This window comes from Lissotriton vulgaris, chromosome 6, assembly GCF_964263255.1.
Source record: "Lissotriton vulgaris chromosome 6, aLisVul1.2, whole genome shotgun sequence".
In the NCBI taxonomy this organism is placed as follows: Eukaryota; Metazoa; Chordata; class Amphibia; order Caudata; family Salamandridae; genus Lissotriton; species Lissotriton vulgaris.
In genome coordinates, this window is record NC_141694.1 from 1,486,386,036 (window position 1) to 1,486,398,939 (window position 12,904).

The 12,904-nt window shown below is 40.4% G+C and overlaps 1 protein-coding gene across 1 annotated transcript in view; it reads right to left on the reverse strand.

Annotated features, from left to right (window-relative positions):
- Positions 1-1,284: 1,284 nt before the first annotated feature.
- The window catches only part of COMMD1 (copper metabolism domain containing 1), an 836,488-nt gene continuing 824,868 nt past the window's right edge, over positions 1,285-12,904 (reverse strand). The window contains exon 3 of the mRNA XM_086925425.1: positions 1,285-1,542. Within this exon, the coding sequence (XP_086781551.1) occupies positions 1,435-1,542 (108 nt within the window). The 3' untranslated portion in view covers positions 1,285-1,434. The remainder of the gene's footprint in view (positions 1,543-12,904) is intronic.

Below are 12,904 nucleotides of genomic sequence, written 5' to 3' on the forward strand. Positions count from 1 at the left end.
AATGACAATTATTCCTTTAAAAACAAAAGGCAAAGAGCTCAAACACTAAAATGTTCAGAAAGTTGTACTCTGAACATCTGCCTTTACTGGTGACATCCCACTACATGACCTATGACATCAAGGATGCTGCCTCTGAAACCATCTATACATGTTCTCAACATCCTGTGCAGTCTAGGATGGCAGCTTGTCTGTAACTTCAAACGTGTCTTTTAATGACTACACTAGTCTTCTCTATCTTGGCTGTTTTAAGAAGTTCACCCAGTTAGTGTGTTGTGTTTATAGTCTGCGCCAAGAAGCTCTGCGTGTGTGCCCTTGAGGATAACTATAACATGCCAAAACAGGCATGATATGTTGTGTAGCTATGTACGAAACCTTATACTTAGTCTGAGTTTACAAAACCTTTTGGACTGAATTTTAGAACTCTAAACCTGTACAGGTGTGTGAGTGATGCGTAGAAACTGGCAAACTAGGAAGCGTTTGCCACAGGTCAGGCAAGTCATGGGTAGCAAAACCGGAACAGAAATGTTAATTCTGATAAGTACCAACTACCCTGCAAATCTAGCATTGATGTTTCTTGCAGAAGCCAAGATGATCAAACCGAAATACATGGTAGCTTGGCAGTTTGTCCCTTTGTGTCTCTGTATAGGAAACTGTAACAGTTTGAACTATGTAATTATTTAGCAATAGGATTGGGTTAAGCATATGTTATTGTTTCTGCCTGTGCAACACAAAAAGATGATGGACAGGTTGTTGAAAAGTTTCAGCACTCCGTCCATCATCTTGTTGTGTTTGCTATTGTTTCTGCCTGAAAAGATCTAGAAAAAAATGTAAGGATAAAAAATTAAAGAATGCAACGCACAAGACTTGTCATCGGAGAAGTGTTGTCGCCCAGCTGCTTGCCTCACAGCGCTCCCCTTCAGAGCCTTCATACAGACTGGGGCTCTGTGCCTCAGCATCACCGAGCCCCTCGACACATGATCCTCTTCCGGGTGCCGACTTGTTTGTTTTGTATTTTGGTGCTGGTCTCTACCCCTGGTGATTGTGTTGTCGGTATTATGCGGGATTCGCCTCCGAGTAATCGTCTTCAGGAGTCAAGCTCTGGTAAACAGTGCCTTGCATCACGTCACCTGGGAGCTGTGTTGTCATATTTAGTGTAAGGTTACACCTTCCTTCTGTGAGGTGCCTGCCGGCTGGGACTCCCTCTATAAACAGCTCTCGAAAATGCACACTCATCATTCAAAAAACATAACAGATAGTGACAAAGAGGACACACTGAGGCAAAGCCAGCAAAAAATGCGTCGGTGCCTTTATTTTACGCAAGAAGGTATGCAGCAGGCAAAAACAGTCGCACCGCACAGATCAACGAGCATCAACAGGCAAACATGCTGTTGTCTCTGGGGCTTTCAAGTCCATTCTTTGCCGGCAGGGAGGGGATCAGCTGCTGTGAGTCAGGGCAGTCATGCTGGCCTCCACTTCGGCCAGTCTCTTCAGCATCAGGCCGACTGTGGCCTCGTCAAACTCCAAGCACAGAAATTCAGAGTCCTACAGAAAAGGGCAAGAGAAGAAAGAGGTTAGTTAGTCTTTAACTCATATCGGTGCGTGGACTGTACTTTTGCAGTGCGATCTGTTTTTGACTGGGACTGATAAGATTGTATTTAACAGTGAAACTTAAGTCGAAGATAATAGTTCTACAGGAGTGGACCGGAAACTACACCAAATAAGTGTATGGACTCAGTATAAGTAGGCTGATTCTGTTTAAATGCATGGACGCAATATAAGTGTATGGTGGACTCTGGGTAATTGTATCGGTGTAGGTTTATGGACTCAGTGTAGGTGTATGGACTCAGCATAAGTGGATAGACTTGGTATAAGTGGATAGGCTCAGTATAAGTGGATAGACTCAGTCTAAGTAGATAGACTCAGTCTAAGTAGATAGACTCAGTCTAAGTAGATAGACTCAGTATAAGTAGATAGACTCAGTATAAGTAGATAGACTCAGTATAAGTAGATAGACTCAGTATAAGTAGATAGACTCAGTATAAGTAGATAGACTCAGTCAAAGGGTATGGACTCGTAAATGTAAGGACTCAGTGTAAGTGAATACATAAGTGTAAGCATATGGGCTCGGTGCAAGCATATGGTCTCGGTGCAAGCGTATGGGCTCGGTGCAAGCGTATGGGCTCGGTGCAAGCGTATGGGCTCGGTGCAAGCGTATGGGCTCGGTGCAACGCATGGGCTCGGTGCAAGCGTATGGGCTCGGTGCAAGCGTATGGGCTCGGTGCAAGCGTATGGGCTTGGTGCAAGCGTATGGGCTCGGTGCAAGCGTATGGGCTCGGTGCAAGCGTATGGGCTCGGTGCAAGCGTATGGGCTCGGTGCAAGCGTATGGGCTCGGTGCAAGCGTATGGACTCGGCGCAAGCGTATGGACTCGGTGCAAGCGTATGGACTCGGTGCAAGCGTATGGACTTGGTGCAAGCGTATGGACTCGGTGCAAGCGTATGGACTTGGTGCAAGCGTATGGGCTCGGCGCAAGCCTATGGGCTCAGGGCAAGCCTATGGGCTCAGTGCAAGCGTATGGGCTTGGTGCAAGCGTATGGGCTTGGTGCAAGCCTATGGGCTCGGCGTAAGCCTATGGTCTCAGTGTAAGTGTATGGAATCATTATACGTGTATGGAATCAGTATAGGAGTATGGAATCAATATGAGAGTATGGAATCAGTATGGGTGTATGGAATCAGTATGAGTGTATGGACTAAGTATAAATGTATGGACTCAGGGTAATTGTATCGGTATAGGTTTAAGGACTCTGCATAAGTGGATGGAATTCCAGTATAAGTGTATGGACTCGGTCTAAGTGTATGGATTATGTATAAATGTATGGGCTCGGTATAAGCGTATGGGCTTGGTGCAAGTGTATGGGCTCGGTGCAAGCGTATGGGCTCGGTTTAGGTGCATGAGCTCAGTGTAAGTGGGTGGAATTAGTATAGGTGTATGGAGCCAGTAAAAGTGTATGGACTAAGTATAAATTTATAGACTCAGTATATGTGGATGGGCTCAGTATAAGTGGATGGACTCGGTGTGAGTGTATAGACCAGCGTAAGTGTATAGACTAGCTTAAGTGTATAGACTCAGCGTAAGTGTATAGGCTCAGCGTAAGTGTATAGGCTCAGCGTAAGTGTATAGGCTCAGCGTAAGTGTATAGGCTCAGCATAAGTGTATAGACTCAGCGTAAGTGTATAGACTCAGAGTAAGTGTATAGACTCAGCGTAAGTGTATAGACTCAGCGTAAGTGTATAGACTCAGCGTAAGTGTATAGACTCAGTGTGTATGTATGGATTCAGTGTAAGTGTATGGATTCAGTGTAAGTGTATGGATTCAGTGTAAGTGTAAATGAAAGTTTGCAGTGTATGCGAATGGACACCGTGCTACGTATAAATTCTCAAGATAAATATATGTTCCTAGGAAAAGTACACAGTATAGGTGTATGGAGTACAAAAGTATGTACTCAGTATTAGTATATAGACTCAGTATATGAGTAGGGACTCAGTGTGTGTGTATGGACTCAGTGTGTGGGTGTGGATTCAGTGTAATCTGGTAAAAATGTATCATGTCTGTGAAATCAAATGTATTAATTTATAGACGCACCTTTAGATTTTCTAAAGTGCCAGTAGTGTGAGTTAGTAACACAGATAACTTTACACTGCGACTTTGACTAATGCCCCTAATCACTAAACTTCAGTCATTTAAAAAGGTAATAGAAATTTCACATTCACAATACTAGTATATGCAACTGAACATACATTAAAAATAGTTCTACAAATTTACTGAACAAGATGCACACTATTTCAGTCATTTTTGTAAAGATATATACATCCTTTTAATTCATGATGTTATCTGCTAATAGGATCTCAGAATACAAAAGGAGCACTCATTGACAATGGGCACCAAATGCAGGAGGTGGTCCTTGCACTTGGTGCCCATTAACACCAGGCACCACATTAAAGATGGCACACATGGTCTTGGGTTTATGAGCTAACTTCTTCAGTATGGGGGTGTCCTCATTGTGCCCAGCACACCACAAGACAACAGTGACGTCACACACATTTTCTCAGGGAATGCCAGACATGGACACATCCACTGTATTGCCAAATGTACAGTCAAATGCCCTACAAACAACCTCCACATGCTTAGGCAAAACCATATAAAACCATCATCATTAGAGACTAGCCTGGGCGGTACATGTGAGGCGTTTTCCTGTTCAGAGCTAATCTGCACACAAGCTACAAAGATGGGTAGGTGTTCCACCCCTAACAACTGCGCGAGTGCTCATGAAACTGTGCCTTTCCTGGAAATGTAATTACTTTAATCACTGATTTGTGTAGCAAATGTATAGAGCTGAAATATCATGATAACTATAATCATTTGGTTTTTCAGATTATAAAGCACCAACAAAACATGGAATGCTCTCTAGTGATTTAGTAATGGCAGGTGCTATGATTCAACAGCTCAGTGGTGCTTATTTTACAGATAGCAGAAGACTGAAGTTGAGTTTAAACATTTCACTTGTAACAGCACATTCTACACAGGGTTCAGACGCCAGATTAAAGTCATCATGCTGACCTATTGTACAGGCTACATACACATTTCTAAAGCTATTAATTGAATAAAAGGTGCATGGGGAGCATGGCTTGCCGATAGGAAGGACCCTTTTCTGACTCAACTTCATCATTTTCTGAAACATATACACATTGAATGTATTTATGTTGCACAAAGAGTTACATCTGTGTTTGAGACAGGTAGATATATTTGTCAAAAGGAATTTACAAAACATTATATTACACTTTGTGATTAAAGAAAAGTGATTTCTTTGCACTGTATAAGATTGATTTCTTCTTTTCTACAAGTGTCCCCCTCCTATTATTTTGGGTTTGATTTCTATCAGGAGGCCACAGAAAAGATGTGTGCAATCTCTAATTGTGTGCAACTCTTCTGTGACATCATCACATTCGTTTTCAGTGGTTGGTTCTCTATATTGAGCCATGCAGGTAGGTGGAATGATGTTCATCACCCTGTGAGTACCTTTATCCATAAAGTACTCTGCACTCACATGGATATTACCCCTCACGTGCTTGCCCTAGTTATATTGAATGCCTGTGTCCTTTGCCCTAGAAACCCAGAGGCACATTAATATATTACATTAGGACACTGCACCATACCTATCCAGGAGGAGCTACCCTTACTGGGATCCGTGACCTTCCTCCCACTTCTTCCGAACAGCATGATGACAAATTATGAAACCTCCTACAAATCACATTGAGAAGGCCCTAAAATTCCACAGAAACGTGGTGCTGAGCTGGAGACCAAGTATGGCCCAATTGACAGGAAGACCCAGTCAATATCTGGGTTGGTCAACTGAATGTTTCTTTATGGTCACAAAAGCAAGCAGAGAGTTTCAAGAAGTGCCTGTGCTGCACTGAAAAGAAACAGCCGCTACCTTTTATGCATCCCTCCCACCACCTAAAAGTGCAAAGTCTTTTATTCAATATATGGAAAGACCTCCTACAACTTTAGACAGTTAAAAAAGGATGTGTTGGACCAGAAACAACTGCAGAAATAAGGTGAGGTAAAAAACGAAGAACATAAGACAGTCCCTGAAGGCGTACTCAGTGCTCCTCTCGCTGAGAGAATGTTTAGGGTCATCTAATGCAGTGCATGGTGCAGGTACTCTCTCTGGCATGCAGATCAGCCAGAATATCACTAATGGATTTGTAGTTAATTGGGGTGCATTTGCAGCAATGACATACGGTCTCTTCATGCATTTCAAAGTCTGTGTCTGCTGACAGCAGAAGGTACTGTTTAATGTAGCAGGTTAGCAGATTAAACCAGGCAGAATTCAGATAGGATGTCATACTAAAATCATAATAGGGAACAGTTGTTTAAACCCTGTAAAAAAAAGTAATTGTAAAGATGCACATTAAAACATGAAAAATTGAGTGTTCCTGTCTACTGAGAAACAAAATTATTCTGACAGAAATGTGCTAGCTACATGTTTTAAAAATCATATGTCCACGCTGGTCCAGAAACCATTACTTGTCAACTGGAAAACCAGTAAAGCTCTGATTTGTAAAAACTTTCTACTACTGTTACCCTTTAATATTTTTGACAATAATTCACGCTTTCTTATTTTATTGAGGTGTTATATCTTTTCATAAACACACGTGGACTGTTTATTTCAGCCCTAAATACACTGCATGCAAAAGCATTTCAACCTTGCCAGACAATTTAATAATTTCAAAAACTGAAGGAAACAACCATCGCCTCAAATTGCATTCTTTTTACTCCATTACAAGCATTGATGGCAAGAATAAGTGCTGTCTGACCTGCTGTAGATCCCATTGTCTTCTACAGGTGCTTGGTCAGGGTGGTAGTAAGACAATGAAAATACTTTTGGTCTGTACAATGCCTGGCTATGGTACATTTCGATGATAACATTGCAGCTAGTGGCACATTCATGGGCATGGTATTGCAGGCTGTTGTATGACGTTACAACGCAAGATTTTACCCTGAATGCAGTTACAACACAATTTTTACCCCGACTTGCTGTCGGGGGTGTGCTGGAAATTAGGATAGTATAATTCACTATTCCAACTCAAGTCTGTGCAACAGTAGGGAAGGTGTTGGAGTTAAATCCAACACTTTATACCCCCTACAGCAAGCATTTTCTTTGTAATGGCATGCATGGTAAAAGCATGCGTTGTAATGCATGCGTTGTAACGGTTGTTTACCATTGCAGGGAACTGGGAAACACCTCTCATGTTGCATCACACACACCACTTTAGCCTTAGAGAACAAGTCTCTACTGCTGGGAAAGCTGAACGCGTCTTCCTGGGTAACTCACACACTAAAAGGGAGAAGGAAGAGGCTTCTGTCTACGTAGGTGAAGCACCAGGCTACTGATTGTTTCCTGCATGAACTTGTGACCTGTATCTTTTCAGCTATTCCAATGAGGCTGGAAATCCATATATTTTTTGACCCTTGTAATTGTGCAGTACAAAAGGGAAAACACGTATAAACCCATTCACTGCTTTGCTTTAATGAAAAACACCTGCAACCTTTTCGAAAATGCACTTCTCCTCTTTGGAAAGCAGCCGTGTTCACTTTCTGGTCTCACTGCTTATACCAAATTGAAGTAACACCACACACACACACACCTGTGCTCGGTTAGATGTGTTTTAATGACCATTAGTCTCAACAGCTCCCAGGAAACTGCCAACACAGAGGAGCCAGTGAACATTCAAACATTAACATTCTATCACTAAGGGGAAAGGAATGACATAATGGAAGGATGTAATATAATAGACATAGAAGATAGATTACTACAACATCTCCCTTCTTTACTAAAACTAAGAATTATACAGAAGCCTCCTAAGAATCGCAAAAAGAAATAAGATAAAAAGAAATAAACAAAAATAAAGCTTACAACATTAAAATTGTACATAAACCTTGGAAATGAAAAGGATGTGAAACAAACATTGACCAGGGAAATGACGGAGAAAAATCAAAGATTGGAGATGAATCCAAGATCCATGCGTTTAAGTATAATACGGATCCTACTACTCCTCCTCCTCGGAACATATTCCATTTTAGGAATTCCATTTGAATTAGTTGTAATTGTATCATTCGACTAATTAAGACCTATTTGTGACACCACTTTCTCAGGAAGTTTGTAAACACATGAGAGGTTCACCAGTTTTTACCATTAACTCTCACCGCACACTGGGCCAAAGCATCAACCCTCACCGGAGATCCAAATTTAGATAATTCTTTAGGCACATTATGAGGTGATTTAATTTTAACCCAAGTACCTACTTTGATTTTAGAATTAAAAACCTTAAGATTATTAAACTTTGGCTGATTTCTGAAAACATCTTTTCCAACTGAACCTCCTCTCCTACCAACAAACTCAGTAGTTGAGTCACTTTCTTGCGCACCCTTCTTATGAATAAAAGAACAACATTTTTTTCAACCATGCAGGACACAAATGGAAAGACGCTTCTCTACCTCTCAAAAGTCTAAATGGACTTGAACCAGTAATAACACTTGGTGTGGTGTGATGAGCCCACAACATGCTCTGGCCTGTCTCTTTGATGTTAATCTTTGAGGAAACCGCCCACTGAATACATTCCACTAAAATGCGGTTTGTCCTCTTAATAAAACCATTAGCCTGTGGGTGATATAAGGCTACCCTCGTATGAATGATGCCTGATTGAGACAAAAAATCAGACATTTCTCTAGAATTAAACTGGACTCCGTTGTCCGAAACAATTTCCTTTGGAAATCCTTCTCTTGCAAACTTTGAAAGAATTTTATAACTTCCATAGAGTTTGGATCAGGCATAAAATGAACCTCCCACCACTTACTAAAATATTCAGCAACCACAAGAGCAAATTTATATTTGCTAGGCATAATGTTGAATGGCCCCACAAAATCCACCGAAAATTTTAACCAAGGACCATCAGGCAGCACAACATCTTGTGTAGGAGGTGACACAATTTTTATCACCTTATCACTAGCATTACAAGTTAAACAGTCCTCAACTACTGAATTAATTTGGTGATCCATGGACGGCCACCAATAAAAATTCTGAATTCTCTTTTTAGTATTGGTTTGACCAAGGTGTCCCTCATGTCCAAAATTGATAATACGATTCCTCAAGGCCTCAGGTGGGACAAACCTATCACCTCCCATGATCATTACCCCCTTCTCCACAGTGAGTTCATCAGCAATCTTTGCAAAGGGATGAAAATCTTTTTCAAGATGTTTCTCTTTAGGCCATCCCGAGACAACATAATCCCGGACCATTTTAAGAATAGAATCCGCTTCCATGGCTGAAAACCATTCCTGTTCAGTAAAACACCCCACTGAACAAGCATCAACTGCAGCAATCAGAAAATCTTTGTCAATGTTTTCTTTCAAATCATGAGTAGATAAGGGAATAGGGAATCTAGACAAAAAATCGGCACGTGTATTTTTACCACCGGATATATGTGCAACCTGAAAACTATACTGTAATATCTTAGAACTGAGCCTTGCAATCCGTGGCGTATGGTCTTTCACCACTTTTCCCTGAAGAATTGGAACCAACGGTTTGTGATCAGTGAGCAAATTAAAGCTTCTACCCCCCAAAAACCATTTGAATTTTTCGATAGCCAAACAGCATGCGAGTAACTCTCGCTCTATTACAGAGTAATTTTTCTCACTCGGACGTAAAGCTCGTGATGCAAAACCCACAGTTTGTTCTTTCCCTTGTTTGAACTGAGAAATCATACTCCCAAGCCATATAAGCTAGCATCAACTGACAAGGTACATTTTAAGTTAGGGTCAAATGGTGTAAGCATTTTGCAAGATCCCAATTCCTTTTTCAAACCAATGAATTCATTTTGAGATATTTCATCCCATCTGAATGTAGCTCTTTTCTTGAGTAAATCTCTCATATGTACAGTCTTCATTGAAAAATTAGAAATGAATTTCGAATAGAATTCACACATTCCTAAAAATGACGATACCATTTCCTTAGATGTAGGACTAGGAGCCTCAACAATTGCCTGAATTAGACCTTCCCTAGGTACTATTCCTTCACCTGTTATCTGATGCCCAAAATATTCGATAGACTGCACAACGAAAACACATTTAAGCTTATTTGCCACACTACCATTTGTTTCTAACCTTTTCAACACGTTTGAAAAATTACGATCATGCAATTCTTTGGTGTCACCTGCCACCAGAATGAAATCCTGATACACAACTGTATTTGCAACACCCTCCAAAACCCTTTAAATTATGCGCTGAAAAACAGACACCGCCGAAGCCAACCCAAACGGCATCCTTCTAAATTGAAATGTACCTATGGGTGAAACAAATGCCGTTACAAGTTTACATGAAGGATCGAGCTGGACTTGATGATAAGCTGAGGCCAAGTCAATCTTTGAAAAAAACTTGGCACCAGCAAACTTAGATAAGATGTCATCAATGCGGGGAAGGGGATGAGAATCTACCCAAATTTCATTGTTGACACTGCGAAGGTCAATGCAGACCCTAAGACTGCTATTTTGTTTGCGTCTTACCACCAAGTAAGACAACCAAAGGGAAGATTCAATCGGTTCTATCACTCCTGATTCACACATTTTTTTAAGTTCTGCCGACAGATCATCCCTAACACTGAATGGTACATTACGTAACTTGTGTTTAATAGGGACAGCACTCTCTTTCACTCTAATAACGTGTTTAAAACCAGTGATACATCCCAGCTCATTTCCAAAAACTTTAGGAAACTTAGAAAGCCATGATGCTGATGTTCTCTCAACACTGTAATCCTCCACCACTGAAACTTGCCCTTTAGTACCTGGTCTAAGTGTCATGCTAAATAATCCTGGATGGTACCATCCTAAAATATTAAGTCCTTTTTTTGCTACATAAACCTTACCCTGAATGTGTTTGTTTTTAAATACCAGGGAAGTCTAAATAAAATCCAGATAATTCAATTTTCCTTCCTTCATAAGAAACTGGACTTCTGTCTGGTGGATTGAGTGGTTTGTTATCCCAGGTTTTCTCAAATAGATCATCAGTGAGCATTGTCATACGTGCCCCCGAATCAACTAACAAATTAATGGATTTATTATCCACTAAAATTTTAACTATTGGATCAACACAATTTTCGGATTCATCCTTCACAACAACCACCAAATCAGATAATGAACTTATAACCTCTGACTCACCCTCAACCTGTCCATCGCAAACCGCACTTACATTGCCTTTGTAATTACACACTTTAGCAAAATGACCTTGTTTTCCACACTTGTGACATGACACATTTTTTGCTGGGCATGCCTTTGAATTTGGGAAATGAGTTGCAAACCCACACTTAGTACATGTATTTTTCGGAAAAACATTCTCTCTCTCAAATTTGTTAGGCATATATTTTGAACCTTTACCTTCAGTGCGTGGCTTAACTGATGGAGCTTGCACTTTCACAATTTTCTCATCATTCTCTTTGACAACACTAATCATGCTTTTATCCGGTTTTAGCTCTTTCTTAGACTTTTGAGAAAGTTCAATACTTTAAACTATAGATATTGTCTCATCCAATGAAGGATTTTTGAGAGTCAGTAATTTTTCTTGTACGTTCCCATCATTGGTATGGACAATTATCCGATCACGAATAAATTGTGATGTAAACTGTTCAAACTCACACTCAGATGCTAGTATACATAGTGCTGCAACATAAGTAACTATACTCTCATCTTTCTCTTGTTCTCTAGTAAAAAATGTATGTCTATCTACCACTAAACTCCTTTCAACATCAAAATGTTTTTGTAAACTCTGAACAAACTGTTGGAATTCATCTAATTCATCCTTTCCCTCCCCCACTTCAACATGAGGAAGGTGTTCAAGAACTGCTTGTCCCTCAAATCCCAAATTATGTTCAAGTATAAACCTTTTCCTTTGAGCACTAAACCTACTACCTCCAATTGCACCTAAATATTTCTCAAATGTGCGAAACCACACTTTCCAAATTACCAGTGGTTCGCTTGGGAGCTGTAAGAATGGAGGAGGTGCCTGTACATTTTGCATCTTGTCTATGAAAAAAATAAATTATATAATGCTCTTGAAAATCAGTTATACATAAACATGCGTTAAATATATAGGCTCTTATCTCTAAAACATATTTGCAGAAATGATGTTGAATAACATAAACTTAACTTTTGACTAGAATGGATATTTCTTTCCATAGATCGTACAATAGTTTGTTCAAAATAGTTTGTCAGAATGTTTAAACATGGCAGAGTTCAACACTGTGCTGTAATTCACCGATGTATTCAAAATTAAAATAATGAAGATTCAGATTTAATCACCAGGAGTAGCTCCTCAAACAAATAAATTCACAACCCGAACTCAAACTGACAGTTACATCTGGTCTGTACTGCAGTCTTCACTGAGTGTTAAATACATTCCACATATACTGATGCAAATACGATCTTAGTTGCAATATTCACCAAATGTTTTACCACTTCCGACTTGAGTGATGCAGCCTGTTCCTGTCAGTACAAATAAGAGTCTGGCTTGAAAGCAACACAGACTTCGTTATCTGGTTCCTTCTCCTGGAAATACTTCATGCTGATGAAAATAGAAACTAGACTCCTGGCAACACAGACTTCGTTATCTGCTTCCTGCCCCTGGAAATACTTCCTGCTAATGAAAATAGAAGTCGGACTCCAAACAACTCCGACGACGTGACGCTGAAGACGTTCAGTGTCAGAGTCTCATACGCGCACTATGCCAGGTTCTGTCATGACGATACCAACAATCACCAAGAGGACCGGAGATTCTATTGCGTCATCATTCAGACTTCAACTTCAGAAAGGTAAACTTTTTATGTTAGCAGACAAGAATCGCACGCTCATTTGCACAGACTGGTGAGTTATATATACAGTTAGATGTAATGAAGACAAAATCGCTCCACAAATAACTCACGACTGTGGCTAATAGCAGCTCTGTTGAAGACTCGTCTTCTCCTCCAATTAAACTTCACTGTTTACACGCTTTTCCATCAATTTGCAGACTTGTAATAGTTTGCTTGAATTTTCCTTACATTAAGTAAAGATTCTTTATAAAACGAGTTCCTGGTTTCTCCCCTGCTTCATAAATCTCCCACTCTTCCACAAGGCTTCACCATGTCTCTATCACTGAGATCCATGATCCCATCAGCGATAAGTAACTAGAATTTCTCCAGATATATTCCAGTCACGAATGAAGAGTCAGCACGTGTGGGGAAATGGACTAATGGTCAGTCCTCGTCGCCAAATTGAAGTAACACCACACACACACCTGTGCTAGGTTAGATGTGTTT